Raw genomic sequence first — 17,946 nt, 5'->3', positions numbered from 1 at the left:
ATCCACTGAGTACAGAACTGACATTCCTGCGTCTCTCACAAATCGTCAACCGCTGCCAGCGCCACAGATGCAATACCACATACTGCTTACGCGTAAGGAAGAGAACCGTTGATCTGGCGAGGGATATGGAAGGCGCTGCTGCAGATATCGAGGCGGCCAATGCGGCCAATCCAGAGCGGGAGTGTCGTTTTGACTTTCCTCGTGCCTTGCGGGAGCTGGCCGCAGTGATCAGGAAGGAAGGCAAGTCGTACTATGTCTTCGAGGCGGCGCGGAATGACAACCTCATGAATCACTTCAATCCCGCCATTATACTAGGCTGGCTAGCCAATATCGACATATCTCCTTGCACCAGCCTACAGGCGGTTATTACGTACGCTGCCAAGTATTGCAGCAAATCTGAGAAGAAGACTGAGCCTTACTGTAAGCTTGCAGACCAGGTTTTGCCGCACACGGCACACCTTCAGCCGCTATTATCCTTCTCCTCTCGCCTGATGAATAAGCTGATTGCCGAGAGAGATTACTCGGCGCAGGAGATTTCCCATCTTCTCCTTAACATTCCTCTGCAGGAAGGCACGCGGATGGTGGTCTCTGTCGACTGCCGTCCTTTGGAGCAACATGCACGTTCGTATCGCGTGGATGAAGATGTCAACGAGACCGTCGGCAGCTACAGGAGGTATCTCGAGAGAAATGACCAGCACGAGGATGCAACTTACCTCGAGTACCTGCAATCGTATAATCTCAAGACGTGGAGGAGACTCGCTGCCAACGCGAAGAAGAGAGTCCTGTCTTACTTTCCTCGATACAGGTCCGTGGAGGCATCTCCCCAGTTTGGTGACTTCTGCCGTGTTAAATTGATGATGGCTCATCCGCATCGCTCTCCAGAGGAGTTGCTCACCGTGGGCGGGCAGCGGTTCGATTCCTTCGCGGCTGCGTACAGGTTTTGCAGAGAGCAGCACCGTGACACCCATGCGGACGATCATTATGGGGAGCCAGATACAAATGAATTGAGGGCTGAGGACGACGAATTTGAGCTTGAGGTCCATGAAGAGCCCATTGTGGATGAAGACTGGCATGAACTCGCCCGCATGCTTCCCGACCGCCCGCTGGAGGAAGAGGATATCGACATGCTCGGCCGCCGAGACATCGACATCAATTATGATTGGACCCCTCACGTTGGACGGTATACTGATGACGGTATTCTCAAGGGCGACTACTGGAAGCAACGCAAGGCGGCAAACCGCCTTGACCTTGATGTGGATCATCAGCCCTTGGAAGCTCGAGATTCCCTAAACCGGGATCAGCGCTTAGTATACGATACCGTGATGGACCACTTCCTGAATCAGGAACCCTCTCAGTTGCTGCTCCATGTGGATGGTGGAGGTGGTACCGGGAAGTCATACCTCATTAATTTGCTCTCCGCGCACCTCCAAGCCGCTGCTGCCGGGAGAGGGACACCTGTTTGGCGTGCCGCGCCCACTGGCGTCGCGGGAAATCAGATATCGGGCACTACTTTGCACTCCCTGTTACACCTTCCAATCAACAAGGACTTCAAGCCCCTCTCGCCCACTGACATGGCCCAGCTCCAGAAGAAGCTGAAGGACATCAACTACCTGATCATCGATGAGAAGAGCATGCTGGGACTGCGACAGCTTTCTTGGATCGATGACCGCCTGCGCGAGGCGTTCCCGAGTAGGAATGAGGAGTTCTTTGGTAGTCTTAACATCCTTCTGGTTGGCGACTTCTTCCAGCTTCCACCCGTGCTACAGAAGCCGCTCTATTACGATAAAGAGGTGCAGGGAGTGGAGATCAAAGGCAGGAACGCATATAGACGCTTCGATAAATCAGTCTTCTTGAAGGTTGTCCAACGGCAACGGGGCGACGATCAGAAGGCGTTTCGCACAGCTCTCGAGGAATTGCGGCTCCTCCAACTGTCAGTCGAGTCCTGGAAACTCCTTTCCGGTCGAGTACAGGCGAAGCTAGATGATCTGGAGGTCGCCAGGTTCGCCAACGCCTTGCGAGTATACGCCACGAAAGATAGGGTGAACGAATATAACCACTACCACCTCGACCGCCTCGGCCGGCCAGTCATTCAGGTCAAGGCTAAGAATGTCGGCCTTGGCGCGGCTGCGGCGCCTGATGACAAGGCGGGCAACCTTGCGAAGCAGATCCCTATATGCATTGGCGCCCGTCTGATGCTGACATCTAACCTTTGGCAGCCAGTTGGTCTCTGCAACGGCGCTCGCGGTACCGTTTACGATATCGGCTGGGCACCGGGGGCTGACCCAGTCCAAGACCCTCCCTGTGTTATCATGATGGAGTTTGACAAGTACAGTGGACCTGTGTTCCTGACCACCGCTGATGGCAGAAAGATTGTCCCGATTCTCCCAGTAGACAGGGACTTCCTCATCGGAAGCACTCTCTGCACTCGCACGCAGTTTCCCCTGATCGTATGCTACGCCATTACGGTTCACAAGTCGCAGAGCATCACTGAAGATGTCATCGTGACAGATCTCTCCTGTCGGGACTTTCAGACTGGTTTAAGCTACGTAGCTGTCTCTCGCGTAAAAACGCTCCAGGGCTTGATGCTGGATGCGCCCTTTGATCGTGGTCACCTGTTTTACGAGTCTCCACCAGAGGGTATGAAGATGAAGATGAGGGATGAGCGGCATAGAAGACGACAGGTCCTTACACGGAATCCATATAGGTCAGACCACGGCTCTGCATAACTAGATAGCTAGCTAAATGTAATGGCTTAATAGTTGCTTGGCCCAAGGACTCCCAGCCTTCGGATGATCGTACCCCTTGCACCCACAGCTCTAACGTGCAAGGGGTGGCGTAGTATTTTATTATTATACGTTTATAGGTATTTATAGGGTACTTATCTTTATATTAGGTTACCTGTGGTATACCTAAACCACCTACATAATAAAATAGGTAGCCCACGAATAACCCAAGAAAAACTTGGATACCCACGGGTGCCCACGGGTACCCGTTTTTACACTCTACGCGCATCATGAGCCCGGTCGGTGCCTTGTCTAACATTCTGCTACTTTATCTGGCCATGGATTGGGAACCACACAGACCTCGGTGCTTTGCCGAAGCAATTACTTTGGTCTCTATCTTCCCGCCTTTCCCGTTGGCGCCTCCTCGTGTGCATGCGCAACATGGCGGAGACTACGTACCTCGTCTGGGGCCAGAAAGGATTGCTACTATGGTCGCAGTGCTGGTACAGCCTGGCCATGGCAATTCTCACTAGGATGTATTGGCATTGTCCGGTAGGCTTTGCAACTGCACGTAGATGCTCCAGTCTGTTCTTTGGTATTGCTGAAGATTTCAAGCTTTTTTCATTGTGTATTACATGATGTATGGCCTCACAAAGCCGTCTTATAGTATCTATTAACAACACAGTATCCATGCCGCTGGTGTCGCTGATGATCCGATGAAGCTCAATCCTCTCGTCCAGACATCGGCGATAATAGCATATAAAGACGACCCAATCAGGCATCTTTGCTGGAATTCATGGTCACCGGAACCTCGATGAGAAAGAAGTGATCTGGCGTTGGATTGCGAATTAGGCGTCCGCAGTGCTTGACATGATGCAGACTGTCAAACCGTTCCTCCATGATGATCTTGGTGTGTCGCATACGATGGTATTTTTGCCAGTAAAATAGGCAATGAGCAATATGCCAGTCGCGCGATGCCCAAAACGAACCACCCGTATCACCCAAGGCCGCAACCTCGCTCTTATTCAGTGGGACTTTGCCTTCTTCGTCGGCAAAATATGCCCAGGCACCGTCAGGCCCAGGCCCAGCCTTGTCAAACTCAGCCGTGAGCTCATCATCTCTACAGTAGGGTGGGAGCCAAGCTGTAGCAAGTGTGTCGTATGTACAGTTTCGTGAGATTGCCTCTCGAATGGAAGTACCACAGTCGCATAGATTGAGAAGAGGTGGAAGTACTTCAGGATGATATCCATCAATCTTGCTAATAGCTTTGTGCGATTGTGACATGTGTGATGAGTGCCCGGACGAGCTGCTACTTGGCTGTAGAGCCGATGACGCTTGGAGACCCAACGACACAATGCCCCAGATCGCCAGGACGCGTGTCAAGAATTGAAATGCTCTCGATATATACTGCATCTTGGGTGAGCGTGTATCATTGTATCCCTTCTTCTCATGGTACGATGGAGAATGTCCATTTTCGAATACGTCCTCGGCATCGTGTTCTTGGTCGTAGGTGAGCAGCGGAACGCGAGACGACATGGCGAAAATTACGCTCCCGTAGAGAGAGCAGAATTGAACAAAGTGAATCAGATACAAGGTTCTTGAGGCCAGAGAAAATTGGTGGTAGATTGAGTGCAAAAAGACCCTTAGTATCAGGATTATTGCACAGGTAAGTTGGGGGCAAGCAGCGTCATAGCTAGCACTGGAAATGTTCGATTTCGTGCACTCAATATCGGCTGTCATCCCTCACAGTTGGCTACTACAGACGGAGCAACAATTCCGTTTGAAGAGAGACAAACGAGTAGTTCTAGGTGTTCTCTCGGTTGTTTCTCGCGAATAGTCCAGTTTTGGAAATGAACAAAGACGGCATCGCCACTCCTGCAGCCGTGGCGATTGGGGTTACATTGCATATCTGACGATGAAAGCATATGCAGTTGGCCATAATGCTCAAACATGGTGGTGGTGGCGTGTATTTTGGCGATCTTTGTTTGTCCAACTTTCATCTAGAAGGGGAATAGCCGAGGACCTGGTCTTGGTCGTTTTCGTTTTCGTTTTCGTCTAGGTTGATATCATGAAGATGCAATGTAGCACTAATCTTGGTTCGAATGCTCACCCAGTCTTGGGGATACCGACTCGCCCTTCAATTTTCCGGTGGCTCACGTCCAACTGTCTTTTTTTTGCCCTCGCCCTCGACCTCCATTGTGCGTTCATACCGCTTGTCATCTTGTATTATCTCGGTTGTTTCTCGGTTGTTTCACTCGTTTCTGCTTCGCCATGCTATCGGAGAAGCGACACAGCGCTTACACACCACTAGACAATGAGGAAAGGGCTCTGAGAAGCTCTTCTTCTTCAACAAAAGTAAACGATGAGGACAATGACAACTTGAGCATTCCCAGACCACGATTGGAACAGGGGCATTCCGTGGTGTGGCATATGTGGCACCGGTGGCCCAACTCAGTCTGGTTCCATGCAATCTTCATGACCGCCAACCTCCTTTTGTTCGGAATTTCTATATATGCCAACAGCAAGTCTCTGTATACGTGTCTTCAAAGTACAAAAAATGATAAATGTACGGTAATATTCTTCGCCTTTGCTCAATAAGGATGCTAACACATTGTCGCCAGCCATCTTCCGGGACTCGATACACTTCGAAGAACGATACTTCAATGTGCGATCTGTCTACAGATCTGACGGAACCCTGAACAGAAATAAATCCAATGTTGTTTTCTCTGGGCCTCCTCGCCCAGAGCTAGAAGAAGCATGGGACAATATCCTACACTGTGAGTGTGAACAACCTTGCTTGGTTCGCACCTCGTTACTCATCAGTGCTTACAGATCAAAATTTCCGTGTCCAAGAGCATGAGCTTGGAGAGTTCAAAGGACAAAAGAGTCTCATTAAACTGAGCGACGGTAGCGGATACTACATGACAGTTGCTGTTCAGCATGCACTTCACTGCGTTCAGAGGCTTCATCGATACATGTACAAGGATCATTACCACGCAGGGTTATCTGATGAAGACGCACTCGCCTTGAAACAGCATACAGGTAAATATGAATCGTCTAGTGAATCAAGATCAAAGCTAATTATCAGAACACTGTCTGGATTGGCTTCGGCAATACGTGCAATGTAATGCCGATACAACACTCATTCCCATTCGCTGGGCGGCAAGGTACGTACAATTCACTATGAGATATTTTACTATCCCTCTTCGCATCGTCATGATTGACATTATATGCAATAGTGTTCCTGGACCCGTATCCAAAGACTGGGGAAAACACCAGTGTGTGGCCTGGGGGCCCATTGTGGATTTCATGGCCAGTCGCGCATTTGACCCTTTGCAACCTGGGCTACTTGTTCATCCAACTTTTGGTACGTTAGCCATCTCCATAGCAGTAGCTGTAGCACATAGAATTTTCTAACTCCTTCTTTTAATCTCCAGGGAACCCCTATGCAAAAGATGAGGGAGCTCATACTGGCGCAGTTGACTTGCATGGTGGTGGTTTGTATGGAGGTGATCAAGGACCGGATGTGTAGTAAATACTCGATATCTTGTTATCTGACATTAGAATTGTATAGATTCGAGGTGATTTTGGAGTTTACGGATTTTGTCCCAAACAATACTGCCGTGATGAAAATATGTAGTTCTAAAATCACCCCGAATTTATACAATTATGTAATGATATTTCATCCGACGTGTTTCCACTCTGGTTTCTAACAACCTTTTTTTTTTTTTTTTTTGGTCGAATCTTTCATGACGTGTTCACCTCATTTTCTCCACACCACCTACTTCTTAGCAGTCTGGGTAAGACACACATGGCTGGATGCCAGCATGTCAATAATTACTGATGCATGCTACCCCCTTCGCCCGAGCTGCAACGAGATATACCCCTCATCCAATCGGCAACAGATAGATATAGAAGGTGAATGTAGATCCGAAATAAAAGAAATCAATAGTTTGCCGGCCAGCGTCTGCCCTCTCTAGAGCGAGAGACGTGTATAAGGGAGGGGTGGGAAAGTCTCAACGATACATCAACTATCAGCCTTGGCTACAAGGATCGTCCTACATAACCGCTGTAACATATGTATGCATAGTAGATGCTTACATGCAGCTTGTTGGGGTGTACGAACGATCGTGGGTGTGTTAAACGGGAGTGTATGTGCCCTTGACGTGGGAAGTGATGGGAAGTGATAGGATATGCAGACTGCAGTGCAACACGGACTGAAACCAGACGATGAAGATGGCTGCAACGTAGGTCACTCTGAGGCTCAAGTTACTCTTACGTCACCATGAAAAATATGGCTAAAGCCGGTGTAAGTGGAGGGGACGCAGGTCAACAAGCGCCATGGTCATAGCCAGTATGCTTTGAGACGTAAAGGTATAAATGATCCGGCTCTCCAGGTGATCCTGTCTTCCTCGGGACTTCAATCACAGGTAAAACGCTTTTTGGCTTTCTTGATTCCAACAATACAAATTATACAACGACGCTAATCCGTCAACATGAAGACTTTCGGTATTGCTCTCACCATCGCCGCCTTGGCCATTAGAGCCATTGCGGTACCTAACAATGGTGAGCATATTGTTCCAGACTAACAGACAAGTATTGTAAATACAGATGAGCTGACATTTACATCAGTCCGTGCTGCTGGCGATGAGGCCTGGAAGGAGGCTAACCTTGGACGCCGAGGTGCTGGTGATGAGGCTTGGAAGGAGGCCAACTTGGGTCGTCGTCGTGCCGGTGACGAGGCTTGGAAGGAGGCCAACCTCGGCAGGCGTGCTGCCGGAGATGAAGCTTGGAAAGAGGCTAACCTTGGACGACGTGGCACTGGCGATGAGGCCTGGAAGGAAGCCAACCTTGGCTAATTTTGGTAACCTAAATTGAGTCCATACATGTGTGGTAGCTGTCAATCTATCTGATACACCGTACCGTTGGTGTAGCTCGTTGTTACGCAGATACCACCGCACATGTGCCAAAATGCATTGGCTGTGAACTACACGCCCTCTATTGGACTCGTGCTCCGTGGCGGAAACCATCTGCTGCCGACCAGTCAGGGGCGCCATGGTTATATGCGCCGTTTCTTCCTCAGTATTAAGGAGTACTTGTCAAGTTACTGCCAATAGACTCGGCTTAGCGTTATCAGTGCGTCTAGAAGATGTTCCACTGCATGTGCACTGCTAAGCACGAGGGCGGTTTGGTGCGTGCAGGTGGAGGAATGAAGATTGATATCAACATGAGCCTGGACTGTCAGCATAGCACGTAATTCTTTCTTGGATAGGTGGCCGCAGACCAGCAACCAACAGCTCGAGACAGCTCCTGGAAGGAGTCGTGTCACAGAAGCACCCACTACTAAGCACTAATGTATTGCCCTTCTGCTACTTACGGTAATAGATTATAGATGTCATATTTGAACTCTTACGATTTATAGTGCACATAGTCCCGGATTTCATTTAAAAGGAGCTATGAACTGGTTGTAATAAAGCCTTATATACATTTTAAAAACTAGATTATAAGCCATGTCTTTGAATATACAAGGTACCATGAGCGATAAGTCCCGTCTGTCTATGCATATCTATGGCTTGAAGTATCCTGGTTGCAGCTTGCAAAAGATACCAGTGGGATCATACTTGGCCTTAATTTGCCTCAGGCGGTCATGGTTCTTAGCAGCGTATCCGTCAAACACTTTTGAGTCCTTTGCAGCGTAGTTCTGGTAGATGTAGTCAGGGAAGAGGTTCTTGTCCTTTGCAACCTTGACGCTATTGGCGATGAAGTCAGCGGCGAACTTGAGGATGCACTTGTCATCTGCCCGATTCTTCCAGGCGATGGAGATGTTGATACTGGTAATGAAAACAGTCTTCAGCGGATGCATGACAGCTCCAGGGCGCGGCAGAATAGCAAGACGCCGTCAGAAGGCATCTTGCTGGACGACGTGGCTCCAGTGGGTATTATGAGAGAGGCACAAATAGTGAGGACGATGAGAGCGACGGCTTTGGACATTATGAAGGGGAAAACAAGAATTCTTCTGAAGCGTAATGGTGACATCTAACTTCTCCAGGCACGCTGGGTGATCAGTCCTTTCAAGTGAAGAGCATTGACCTTGGGATAATGTTCAGGATTCGCCAGCCTCTATACCATTCCTCGCCATTTCTGACATCTGAGTTGCCATGTCTTGCCAATACTTGCAATTGCAAACGGGTGGTTCTTGTAAGCATCCAACCTTCGGATGTGTTTTTCTTGAAACAAGCCTCTGTTGGCCATCAACTGCGCGAACAGGAACCGTCATGCACGATAACCATATCTTCGAGTCGAAATATCGAATTTATGGCATGAGTAGATGCTACTTTGGTAATGGATACTCTGCGGGCGTGAGAGACAAAGGCGAACTACCAATACCGCACCCCCCAGGTGCCGCGGGGAGACGTGCCGGTGCGGAACAGATTCGAGATGGCGGCGCAAGATTGACGCTCGACATGACGCCTGCATAGTCCGTTCCCGTGGCTTGCTGTTGTAGCTCTCGGCAATTTCCCGATACGTTGGTCGATCTGAAGCGCGGGCGTGTCTCGGCATAGCACGATACAGTCTGGTCTGGTAGATCTAGATGGAGGCGTGTGCATGAACCGCCCCCGGCTACATGCATTGACGCTCCATGTCAGCACTTGAGCCATCCAACTGCAACGTTGACGGCTTGGCCCTCTCCCCAGCTGCGGGCTAGCGAATTCATACCAGACTTGAGTCGTCAGCTATCAAATACGTTGACCTCAAGCGCCAAAAGTGGGTAGGATTTGCGGGGGCCATCTCACCTCCGAGTTCAGCTTATGATTGCGCAATGTCATGGCACCTCGCGTCACTTGTGATACCTTCTCGGTCCTCGTTCCCAAATCGAGTCATAAACTACTTCTCCAGCCAACATGCAAGACTGCTGACTGCATTGCGTGTATCGTCACGTCGCAGGTGATAATCCACCGCCTCATTCGGCAAGTCCTTCAAGCTAGATGCCGAGTTGCCATACCATCACCACTGGTGCCTTGGAAGATGATATTCCAAGGAAATGGAAAATTTTACCTAACCACATGAGGGCATATTTCGGTTCTCACAGTGTGTATTCCGAGGATGAACTGTTGATCCAGAAAAAACACTCATTCCCAACAGGTGCAGGGTAGTTCAATTATCATCATACCTGCTATACGGGCATTGTTGGAAGATTTCGTCCTCAACAGTGCCGCCCTGAATCATCCTGAGACGTGACAACGGCCTGCGATCATCTTAAGCAGACATCTTCAGAATGCGTCAGGTCATCGTCGCGTTGGTGCTGGCTCTCACTCGAATTGCTGCGTCAATGGAGGTTGACAAGACGCCAATCGCTAGCTGCCAATCTAACGATTCAGTTTCCCTTTTCGAATTACCGGCCAGACATGAATATGACGGGACGTATCTTGTCAATCCAGAAGCCAGAGGCCATGAGCCACGTGGAAAGTGGAAAGGCCCCGAGTATTGTCTCTCTGGGTTTTGCACGTACGGGACACCGCTCCGTGACATTGCGCTGGTCACAAGAAACTCCAAAGCCGACAATATCATTGCACAACTCTCACAATTGTCTGAATTGCCTCCATCTTCACTCACAAACGAGCAGCAAGAAGACGACATGTTCTATGAGAGTGACATACCGGGGAAGGGTATTGGGCTCATTGCCGGGAGACCAATTCGAAGAGGTGAAATTGTCATGAAGAAGCGGCCGTCATTGCTCGTACAAGTAGAAATACAAGCCAGGACAGACGTACACGTACGAGACATTCTTTATGGTCACGCAATGGACAGGATGAGAGACCGAGACCGCGGCCGTGTCATGGGTATGATTGGCAGCGACCTGGGCGACAAGATTGACAAGAACTGTTTTCGGTTGCGGATAAGCACAGATGAGAATGCCGATGGTGGCGATCACCATATTGGTTGTTACCCTGACGTCGCCAGGTTGAACCACGATTGCAGACCGAGGTACGTGACTGGAGCACATCACTCCCTCATAGATATTCTAATCAGCCAACCCTTTTTGTCATAGCCTCGTATACGACATCAATAACTCTGTCCATGTTATCTCCGCGGTACGAGATATTGCCGCTGGTGAAGAGCTGAGCATCAGTTACATCCGTCTGCTCTCTCCTCGAGCTCAGCGTTTAGCACAGTTGAAGCATTGGGGGTTCGAATGTTCCTGTGGGCATTGTAACATGAGCGACAAAGATGCAGCCACGTCTGATGCTCACCTACGTGCCATAGTCGGTCTTGAGGGGGACCTTGGTAACTTCAAGGACATGTTGGTGATGCCCGAGACGGGTGCTAAGCTGGTAGAGCTGTATCAGCGAGAGAGACTAGATTTGTATTTGAGCAGGGCTTATGAACAGGCGGCCATAAACTACGCTGCATTTGGCATGGACAACGAAGCAAAGAAGTATGCTAGATTGACCTTGGAACACTTGGAGATTGAGCCTGCAAGTAGCGCTGCAGATGCTGCTTCGATGAGGCTGCTGTCGGAGAATCCGAGGTTGCACGGAGCATGGGGAGTTCGTCTAAAGGGGATTAATTGACTTACACCACGCTAGGAAATACATTGGAAAGTTATGTCAAGTCCAAACTGGCCGGCTCATGGTTTTGCGCTCATAGGATTGTTCAGGGTGAGTTTGCGCACCAAAGCTACCATCACGATATGACATAAAGAGCAAAAACATGCCAGACTACCGCTCAAACGAAGCCCAGTTCGCTTTATACAATCAGCGATACCGGTAATTCCTGTCCCAGGTGTTGAAAACGGCGGTAGGCGGCTGTTGAGGGCGGCGCAAGGAGGAGTCCCCAGGTTCCCAGGAAATACCCATGTGTCGGTGCTGAAGTGTCAACTGGTGCCAGCATGCTGCCATCGCAAGCCATTGATGGCTGAGCCTCCCAACCGATGCTACAGAGCAGGGGGTTAACGTAATTGGAGATCCGCTATTATAACTAGGGCAGAACTTAATCGTGGAAATTAGATTAATTTTAAGTTTTAATTAATTAATGAATATCATAAAAAGCTAACATTTAACACGTGTCTGCCGTTAAAAGTTAACATTGCATGTGGTTGTTACTTGTGTGTCCTGTTAGTTGTTTTCCTAACAAGTGAAAAACATCGAGGCACGTAAAACAAAATCGAAAAACAAAAAGACATTATGTTTGCGCTAAGCGATGCGCCATTCAAGGCGGTGCTTTCATAACTAGATACACTTCATTCGTCCCTCAATTCACGCGCCTTACTTTGTTGATGTAGTTGAGTGCAGACTCGCCAAAGTCGATGGGCTACAATTGTCATCCATAAACCCACGGATGCTGCACGCAGAAATTAGTATCAGGGGAAACCGCAATGACCAAAGGATGTATATGGAAGTCGTTTACCTTACTGGTGCTGTCTGAAGATCATTCGCCACAGCTGTCGACAAGGCGATGTACTTTATACTGTCGAGACCATGCTCTTTGAGGCGGGTATGGGACTCAACGCTACATCCCAGAATGTTAGAAGCATGACGGATAAATGATTCAATCATCATCTCCTCACGGTCGCTGCGACCCGCTGACCGAGGTTGCGACAATCTTGGGGCTGCCAAGGTTTTGCGCCGCCAAGTCATGGAAGCAACGTGATTTGTCTTTTCTTTGCGATGACTTGGGTCAGGGAATGCCAAGAGCAAGTGACTATTGATGCCGCCCCAACCGGCAGCAGAAACGGCTAGAATATCGCCATGCTCCAATACTGTGGGCTCTGTAGCGAATCTCAATGGCAAGTTGCGGTCGATCATGGGATTCGGTTCTGACAGCCCCTTCATGGGAGGCACAGTCCCAGCTTGGATGGACTTGCAGAGTTTGACGAGAGAGACCAAGCCGGATGCATGCTGGGTATTGCCAATGTTGCCTTTGGTCGAGCCGACGACAAATGGCGCCTGAGCGCCTCCGGCTTCCTGAACTGCCAAGCTCAAGCCCTCTAATTCGAGAGCGTCTCCTACAGGAGTTCCACTGCCATGTATTCTGACGCACAAGCTGTTAGCTTCCACTGCCAGTCATCATTCTTGGGGTCAATTTGCCTTACTCGGCGTATTTTAGTCTCGCTGGTGTGATTCCGGCAACAGCCCAAGCCGTCTTGATCACCTCTGCCTGGCCGCGAGGTGATGGAACTTGGTAGCCAGCCTTTTCGCAGGCACCATCTGCTCCAATGCCAGTTCCCAACAAGTTTGCGTAGGCACTCCAAGGCTGTGTATCATGGTTAGCTGCTTTCTTCAGAACTACGGCTACCACGGCGTCTCCTGGAACCGTGCCATCCGCCCGGCTGTCAAATGGGTTACACTCTCCTCGTGGAGAGAAGATCTGTCCATGCTTGGTCACATATCCGCCACTACTACCGTGTCAGCATTGAATCAACCGGACCAACCAGCCTGCAACGTGAGCACACTTACTCATAGAGCTGAACTGAGACACCACCGACAAGAGCCGTATCGCAACGACCCGAGCGAATGGCATCAAAGGCCAGCGACAGTGCCACTGTACTCGAAGCACAATTCGTTTGCACTGTTACATTCGGGCCGCGAAGATCCAGGTGATACGCGGTCCGTGCCGAAATTGACGGCGCAACAAAACCTCTGTTCTCTCGCAGGAAGGAATCGGCCACCACACCTTCTGTATACAGATGGTAGTTCTGGTTTGCGGATCCGATAAATACTCCCGTTCGGCCACTGTCTATGTTGCCAGGGATGATGCCGGCGTCCGCAAGAGCCTCGTAGGCCACTTCCAAGAACAAACGTTGTTGCGGATCCATGTCTGTCGCGTCTTCCTCGGACAGGTTCCAAAACTCATGATCAAAGTCCTCAATGTCTTGCAAGGCACCCGCTCTGTTGACCCAAATGTTGCCTTCCAATGTCTCCTTCTGGACATTGCTGGGACTGATTCCCGAGTAACCATTCATGAGCTTCTCAAAGAACTCATCAACGGAAGCTGCCCCGGGAAATCGGCCAGCCATGCCGACAATGGCAATGTCATTCTCAAGGAGCGGCATCTCCTCCGATGGCGGTGTGAATTTGCCTGAGCTCATGGGAGAGGGCGGCAGGCCTGGCTCACTCTTCCCCAGGGCTCCGTCACCAACCAGTTGAGCTTGTTGCTGGATTGTTGACTGATGAAACAGGTCTAATAGTCGAATGTGCGTGGATGGGAATGTAGCTTTCAACTTTTCGTGAAGCTTGGGTACCAGCAGACTATGACCGCCAATGTCAAAGAAGTTGACTGTAGGGACGGGAGGTTTCTCGAGGTGCAAGATGTCTTTCCATACTTGGCCAACCATGTTCTCGGCATTCTCCATGCGCGGCTTACGCAGGTTTTCCAAATTCTTCCGTTGCTTCGTGACACCTTTTGCCATGGTTGTTTCCGGCTTGCTATCCCTGGCCAGTTCCTTGCGCCTTGCTTTCACGGCTTTGTGATCCGTTTTGCCACTGACATTCTTTGGCAAGCTTTGCGCCACGACAAACCTGGACGGTACCTTGTAGTTTGGCAGCGATTCCTTCAACTTCGCTTGAAGCGCCGCAACGTCGACGTTGCGTGGCGCCACAAATGCCATGAGCTCCAGACCATCTTCGGACGATTGAACTGAAACCTCTAGCACACCCAAATCCGAATCAAGAACCGCTTGTTCGACCTCTTCCGGGGCGATGCGGAACCCGCGCACTTTCATTTCCCGATCAATTCGGCCAAGAACCAATACTTGGCCATTGCTGTCCTTGAGCCCGCGGTCACCAGTCCGATACATGCGAACGCCACTGGCATGCACAGCAAACTGTTTAGCCGTGACCTCGGGAAGGTCGCAGTATCCCCGGGAGACCTGCGGTCCGGCTATGCAGATCTCTCCCACCGAGTTTGGCCCCAGTATAGATTTAAAGTCCTCTGAACAAACGTAGATCTCATTGTTGCCAATAGGGAAGCCGGTATACAGGGTATCTGAAATATGGTCTGTTTTGTCAATCTTGCCGAGCACCACGGCAACGGCGGTTTCTGTAGGGCCGTATGTGTTGACCAGATTGACTCTTGAGTGCCACTGAACAAAAACTTCGCGGGAGGGTAACTCTCCTCCCACCGATATTTGCCTCAGCGACGGGAGTTCTCGATTGAGGGGAAGAGTTGATAATGCGGTTGGAGTAATCTCCAAGAACGACACGTTGTTGCGCTCGATAACATCGGCGAGATACTCTCCAACAAGATGTGCCGGGTGCTCTGCGAAACATAAAGTTGCTCCAGTGCAAAGAGCAGTGGTCCATTCCAAAATCGACGCATCGAACAAAAAAGATGCCAGCTGGAGAACTCGTGCCCCGTAGCCGCATTCATATGTAGTAGTAGCTGCCTTGACGTAAGCAGCCACATTGCCATGCTCCAGCATGGCGCCTTTAGGTTTGCCGGTTGAGCCAGAAGTATATATGATATACGCCAGGTCATCATCCGAGGTGTCATCCTTGGGAAGTTTCAGAGTCGCGTCCATCTCACCAGTCTCCATTCCCGACTCGTTCTCTACCCGTATGTGATTTGCATTTTCCGCGATGAGGTGGTCAGCCGTTTCGTCGTCGACGATGAGAGTGGGCTTGCAGCTCGCAACAACGGCCGATTTCTGCGCTTCAAGGTTGGGATCGACGTATACAAAAGCGGCTCCGGCCTTCAAAACGGCGAGTATCCACTCAATAACGGCAAACCCGCGTTGCAAGCTCAGGATGACTTTGCATTCCTTCCCGACTCCCTCGCGAATCAAACCTGCGATGGGTTAGAATCGATGTCTCATAGTAGTTGAACAATGACTTACTCATCGCTTTCTCCTCGGCCGATTGCTGCAATTCACCGTATGTCATCTGAAGTCCTAGTTCGTCTGAGGACAAGGCGATCGAGTCTGGTCTCGATTTCGCATGGGCCTCAAACCATTGATGTATGTGCTTCAGCGGTCGGCCTTTGTCCGCCATTGAAGGCTGCAAGGGCAGGCGCGGGTAACTGGGTAGCCACGGGATCATTTCCTTCAGGGCCGTGTTTTGTGACTTGCTTAACTGGATCAAGTTGACCATCTTTGCTTTCATCTCTGCCATGGCCTTGACAGAGAAGACCAGTGGGTTGTAAATCACCTAACAAGTGTTAGTTTGTCTTCGGGAACGCTTTAAAACTCTGAGGAGGTGATTTACCCCAAGTTTAACATGATCCTCGTACTCTAGGAAACAGAAGAACAAGTCCCATGGCCCCTCCACCGGGAAGAGGAGACAGCTCGGTTCAGCAAGTTTAGGCGAGTACGTGACGGTGACTTTTGGCGGTTCATAATCCATGTTCAGATTCCTACAGGTCCGCGCTAACTCGGTAGCAGGGAATAGCTCGGCCTTCTTCACTGCACTGATGTTCTTTCCCACAACGGAAACTAAACTTTTGAAAGCAGTCTGGGAGGCGTCAGCCCCAAGGCACTCCCAAAGTGGAATCTTTACCGGAAGTGCATTGGCGAATTGGCCAATGCAAGAGTCCATTTCCTTTGGCCGACTACCAAAGGCAACAGAAACCACTTCGTCGTGTCCAAACGGCGGGTGCGTTATGTCTGCCACAAGCAGGCCAATCAACGACACGGCAACTCTGAACCACGAAGTGCTGTAGCAGTTGCTCCATTGTGCAAGTTCCTAAAATCGTTTTAGACCTGTGAGTCCTCTCTCTTGAAGGACATCACTTACAGATTTGGAAATGGTAAGCCACGAGTCGATTTTGCGGTAGTCCTGGCGTTCGGAACTCTGTGGCAGCGACAGCTCTTTCGGCCAAGAAAAATTGTGCTTGTTGGAAACTTGGGACAGGAGAGTTTGGCGGCTTTTCTCACAAGCTTCGGATCCGAACCAAGCTTTCTGAATTACCAATTAGTTTAGTTCCTTTTCTTTAAAGGAGGCGCGGGCAAAGGACAGGTGTGGATACCTCCATCATGTGCATTGAGCTGAATTTGGCTCCGGTATCGAAATCAGCTTTCTCGTTTTGCAGTAACGCGTAGAATTGTTTCGAGAGAAGCGACATAGACTGGCCATCAAGGATGATGTGGTGAGCGACCAAGTAGACTCGAAAATTCACGGAGTCTTGTAATATGACCCATAGAGCAGAAAACTCATTCCTCAGGTCAAATGAGTGTCGAAGTATGCTTCGAAGTGATGTTTCGGAAACTGCAGACCCTTTTCGGTACACAACAAGTACTTGAGGGTGTGCATCGTTCTCGCCATGCACGTAAACATGTGCCTTTCCTTCTATTGTGTCGATCGTGGAGCGCAGGCAAGTATGGGCTCTCGTCAACACATCAATGACTGTGACTGCTTAGCAATTCTACTCAACAAAATAAAGGACTCCTCCTGCACTACGTACCTCCAAGTACATTAGTTATGTCAGCTTCGCCAGGAGGCGAATCTTTCAAATTCCACTCCAGCGTAAGATTGTACTTTGTGCTTGATGAATCTGCCAAGTAGGCGATCCACATGCCCTCCTGGCTTTTTGTCAACGGGAAGACGCTCTCAAGACAGTTGATGCCCCTCGAACGACCAAATTTTCCGGCGACACCAGAGAGTAAACACATATCGTTGCTGAACAGGGCCATTGTGAGGTATATAGTGGAGTGTAGTCTTTAGCAATTGTTTCTTTTAGTTGCCAATATTCGAATGGTGCTATAGCAGGTATTTATACAACTTTCCTTGTTCCACATAATGGTTTCTGGTTTTGTGATGCTGCCCATGCGAACCTGATATATGCGCTTCCCCACCATAGCAGCTAAGCCAAAAAAAAAGAGCCTTTCAACCTTCCTTCCATTTTAAGCTGCTTTGCAGTAAACTTGCCTGTTGCATTACGAGTTCTTGTGACTGGTTGTAGATCTCTTTCTTTTTCCAGGCCACCCACAGAGGGCACTTGAATGGCCGCTCGTATAGTGCAACCCTTGTAAGTCTAGCCAAGAGTGACCTGACAAGGAAGTTGATAAGGGTTATATACAGGGACCTTTGTACTAACAATAACTCTCTTCATTTATGAGAGAGTATGTTAGTTGAAACATAGGACTAATAACTCTTATTATAGTAACTTTCTTGAAGAGATTTCATGACAGAAAATTAAGTACTTTTTACCCCTACAAACTCTCCGCAATAATTACCTCTTTTCGGCTTTCCCCCCACCTGCTATGCCACGCCTCGCCAAACATTCAGGG

The 17,946-nt window shown here is 49.6% G+C and overlaps 6 protein-coding genes across 6 annotated transcripts; 3 read left to right on the top strand and 3 right to left on the bottom strand.

Annotated features, from left to right (window-relative positions):
- Positions 1-3,497: 3,497 nt before the first annotated feature.
- On the bottom strand, positions 3,498-4,259 carry J3458_009602 (uncharacterized protein; the record flags this gene model as incomplete). Its single annotated transcript, XM_007817014.1, has 1 exon — positions 3,498-4,259. One exon carries the CDS (start codon positions 4,257-4,259, stop codon positions 3,498-3,500), a length of 762 nt encoding a protein of 253 aa, XP_007815205.1.
- A 2,960-nt stretch (positions 4,260-7,219) lies between these two features.
- J3458_009601 (uncharacterized protein) lies at positions 7,220-7,582 on the top strand (the record flags this gene model as incomplete). Its single annotated transcript, XM_007817012.1, has 2 exons — positions 7,220-7,289; positions 7,356-7,582. 2 exons carry the CDS (start codon positions 7,220-7,222, stop codon positions 7,580-7,582), a joined length of 297 nt encoding a protein of 98 aa, XP_007815203.1.
- A 707-nt stretch (positions 7,583-8,289) lies between these two features.
- J3458_009600 (uncharacterized protein) lies at positions 8,290-8,962 on the bottom strand (the record flags this gene model as incomplete). Its single annotated transcript, XM_007817011.2, has 1 exon — positions 8,290-8,962. The coding sequence occupies exon 1, from the start codon at positions 8,584-8,586 to the stop codon at positions 8,290-8,292; it is 297 nt and encodes a 98-aa protein (XP_007815202.2). The 5' UTR covers positions 8,587-8,962.
- Positions 8,789-9,209, top strand: J3458_009599 (uncharacterized protein). The gene has a single exon (XM_066119880.1). It carries the CDS (start codon positions 8,882-8,884, stop codon positions 9,200-9,202), a length of 321 nt encoding a protein of 106 aa, XP_065975677.1. The 5' UTR covers positions 8,789-8,881; the 3' UTR covers positions 9,203-9,209.
- A 790-nt stretch (positions 9,210-9,999) lies between these two features.
- SET5_1 (SET domain-containing protein 5) lies at positions 10,000-11,296 on the top strand (the record flags this gene model as incomplete). The annotated part of the gene is made up of 2 exons (XM_007817010.2): positions 10,000-10,709; positions 10,774-11,296. 2 exons carry the CDS (start codon positions 10,000-10,002, stop codon positions 11,294-11,296), a joined length of 1,233 nt encoding a protein of 410 aa, XP_007815201.2.
- Positions 11,297-11,720: 424 nt separating this feature from the next.
- On the bottom strand, positions 11,721-17,349 carry J3458_009597 (putative Hybrid PKS-NRPS biosynthetic cluster; the record flags this gene model as incomplete). Its single annotated transcript, XM_007817009.2, has 9 exons — positions 11,721-12,065; positions 12,132-12,755; positions 12,817-13,119; positions 13,181-15,509; positions 15,559-15,868; positions 15,926-16,402; positions 16,454-16,618; positions 16,686-17,062; positions 17,121-17,349. The coding sequence occupies 9 exons, from the start codon at positions 17,347-17,349 to the stop codon at positions 11,990-11,992; spliced, it is 4,890 nt and encodes a 1,629-aa protein (XP_007815200.2). The 3' UTR covers positions 11,721-11,989.
- Positions 17,350-17,946: the final 597 nt, after the last annotated feature.

Source organism: Metarhizium acridum, assembly GCF_019434415.1.
Source record: "Metarhizium acridum strain ARSEF 324 chromosome Unknown scaffold_141, whole genome shotgun sequence".
Lineage (NCBI taxonomy): Eukaryota > Fungi > Ascomycota > Sordariomycetes > Hypocreales > Clavicipitaceae > Metarhizium > Metarhizium acridum.
Note: the sequence above shows the minus strand (reverse complement) of the source record. Positions and strands in the feature narration are given on the sequence as shown.

Excerpts from the sequence above, each read along its gene's own strand:
- J3458_009599 (XM_066119880.1), top strand. The coding sequence starts at position 8,882 with ATGTCTTGCCAATACTTGCAATTGCAAACGGGTGGTTCTTGTAAGCAT.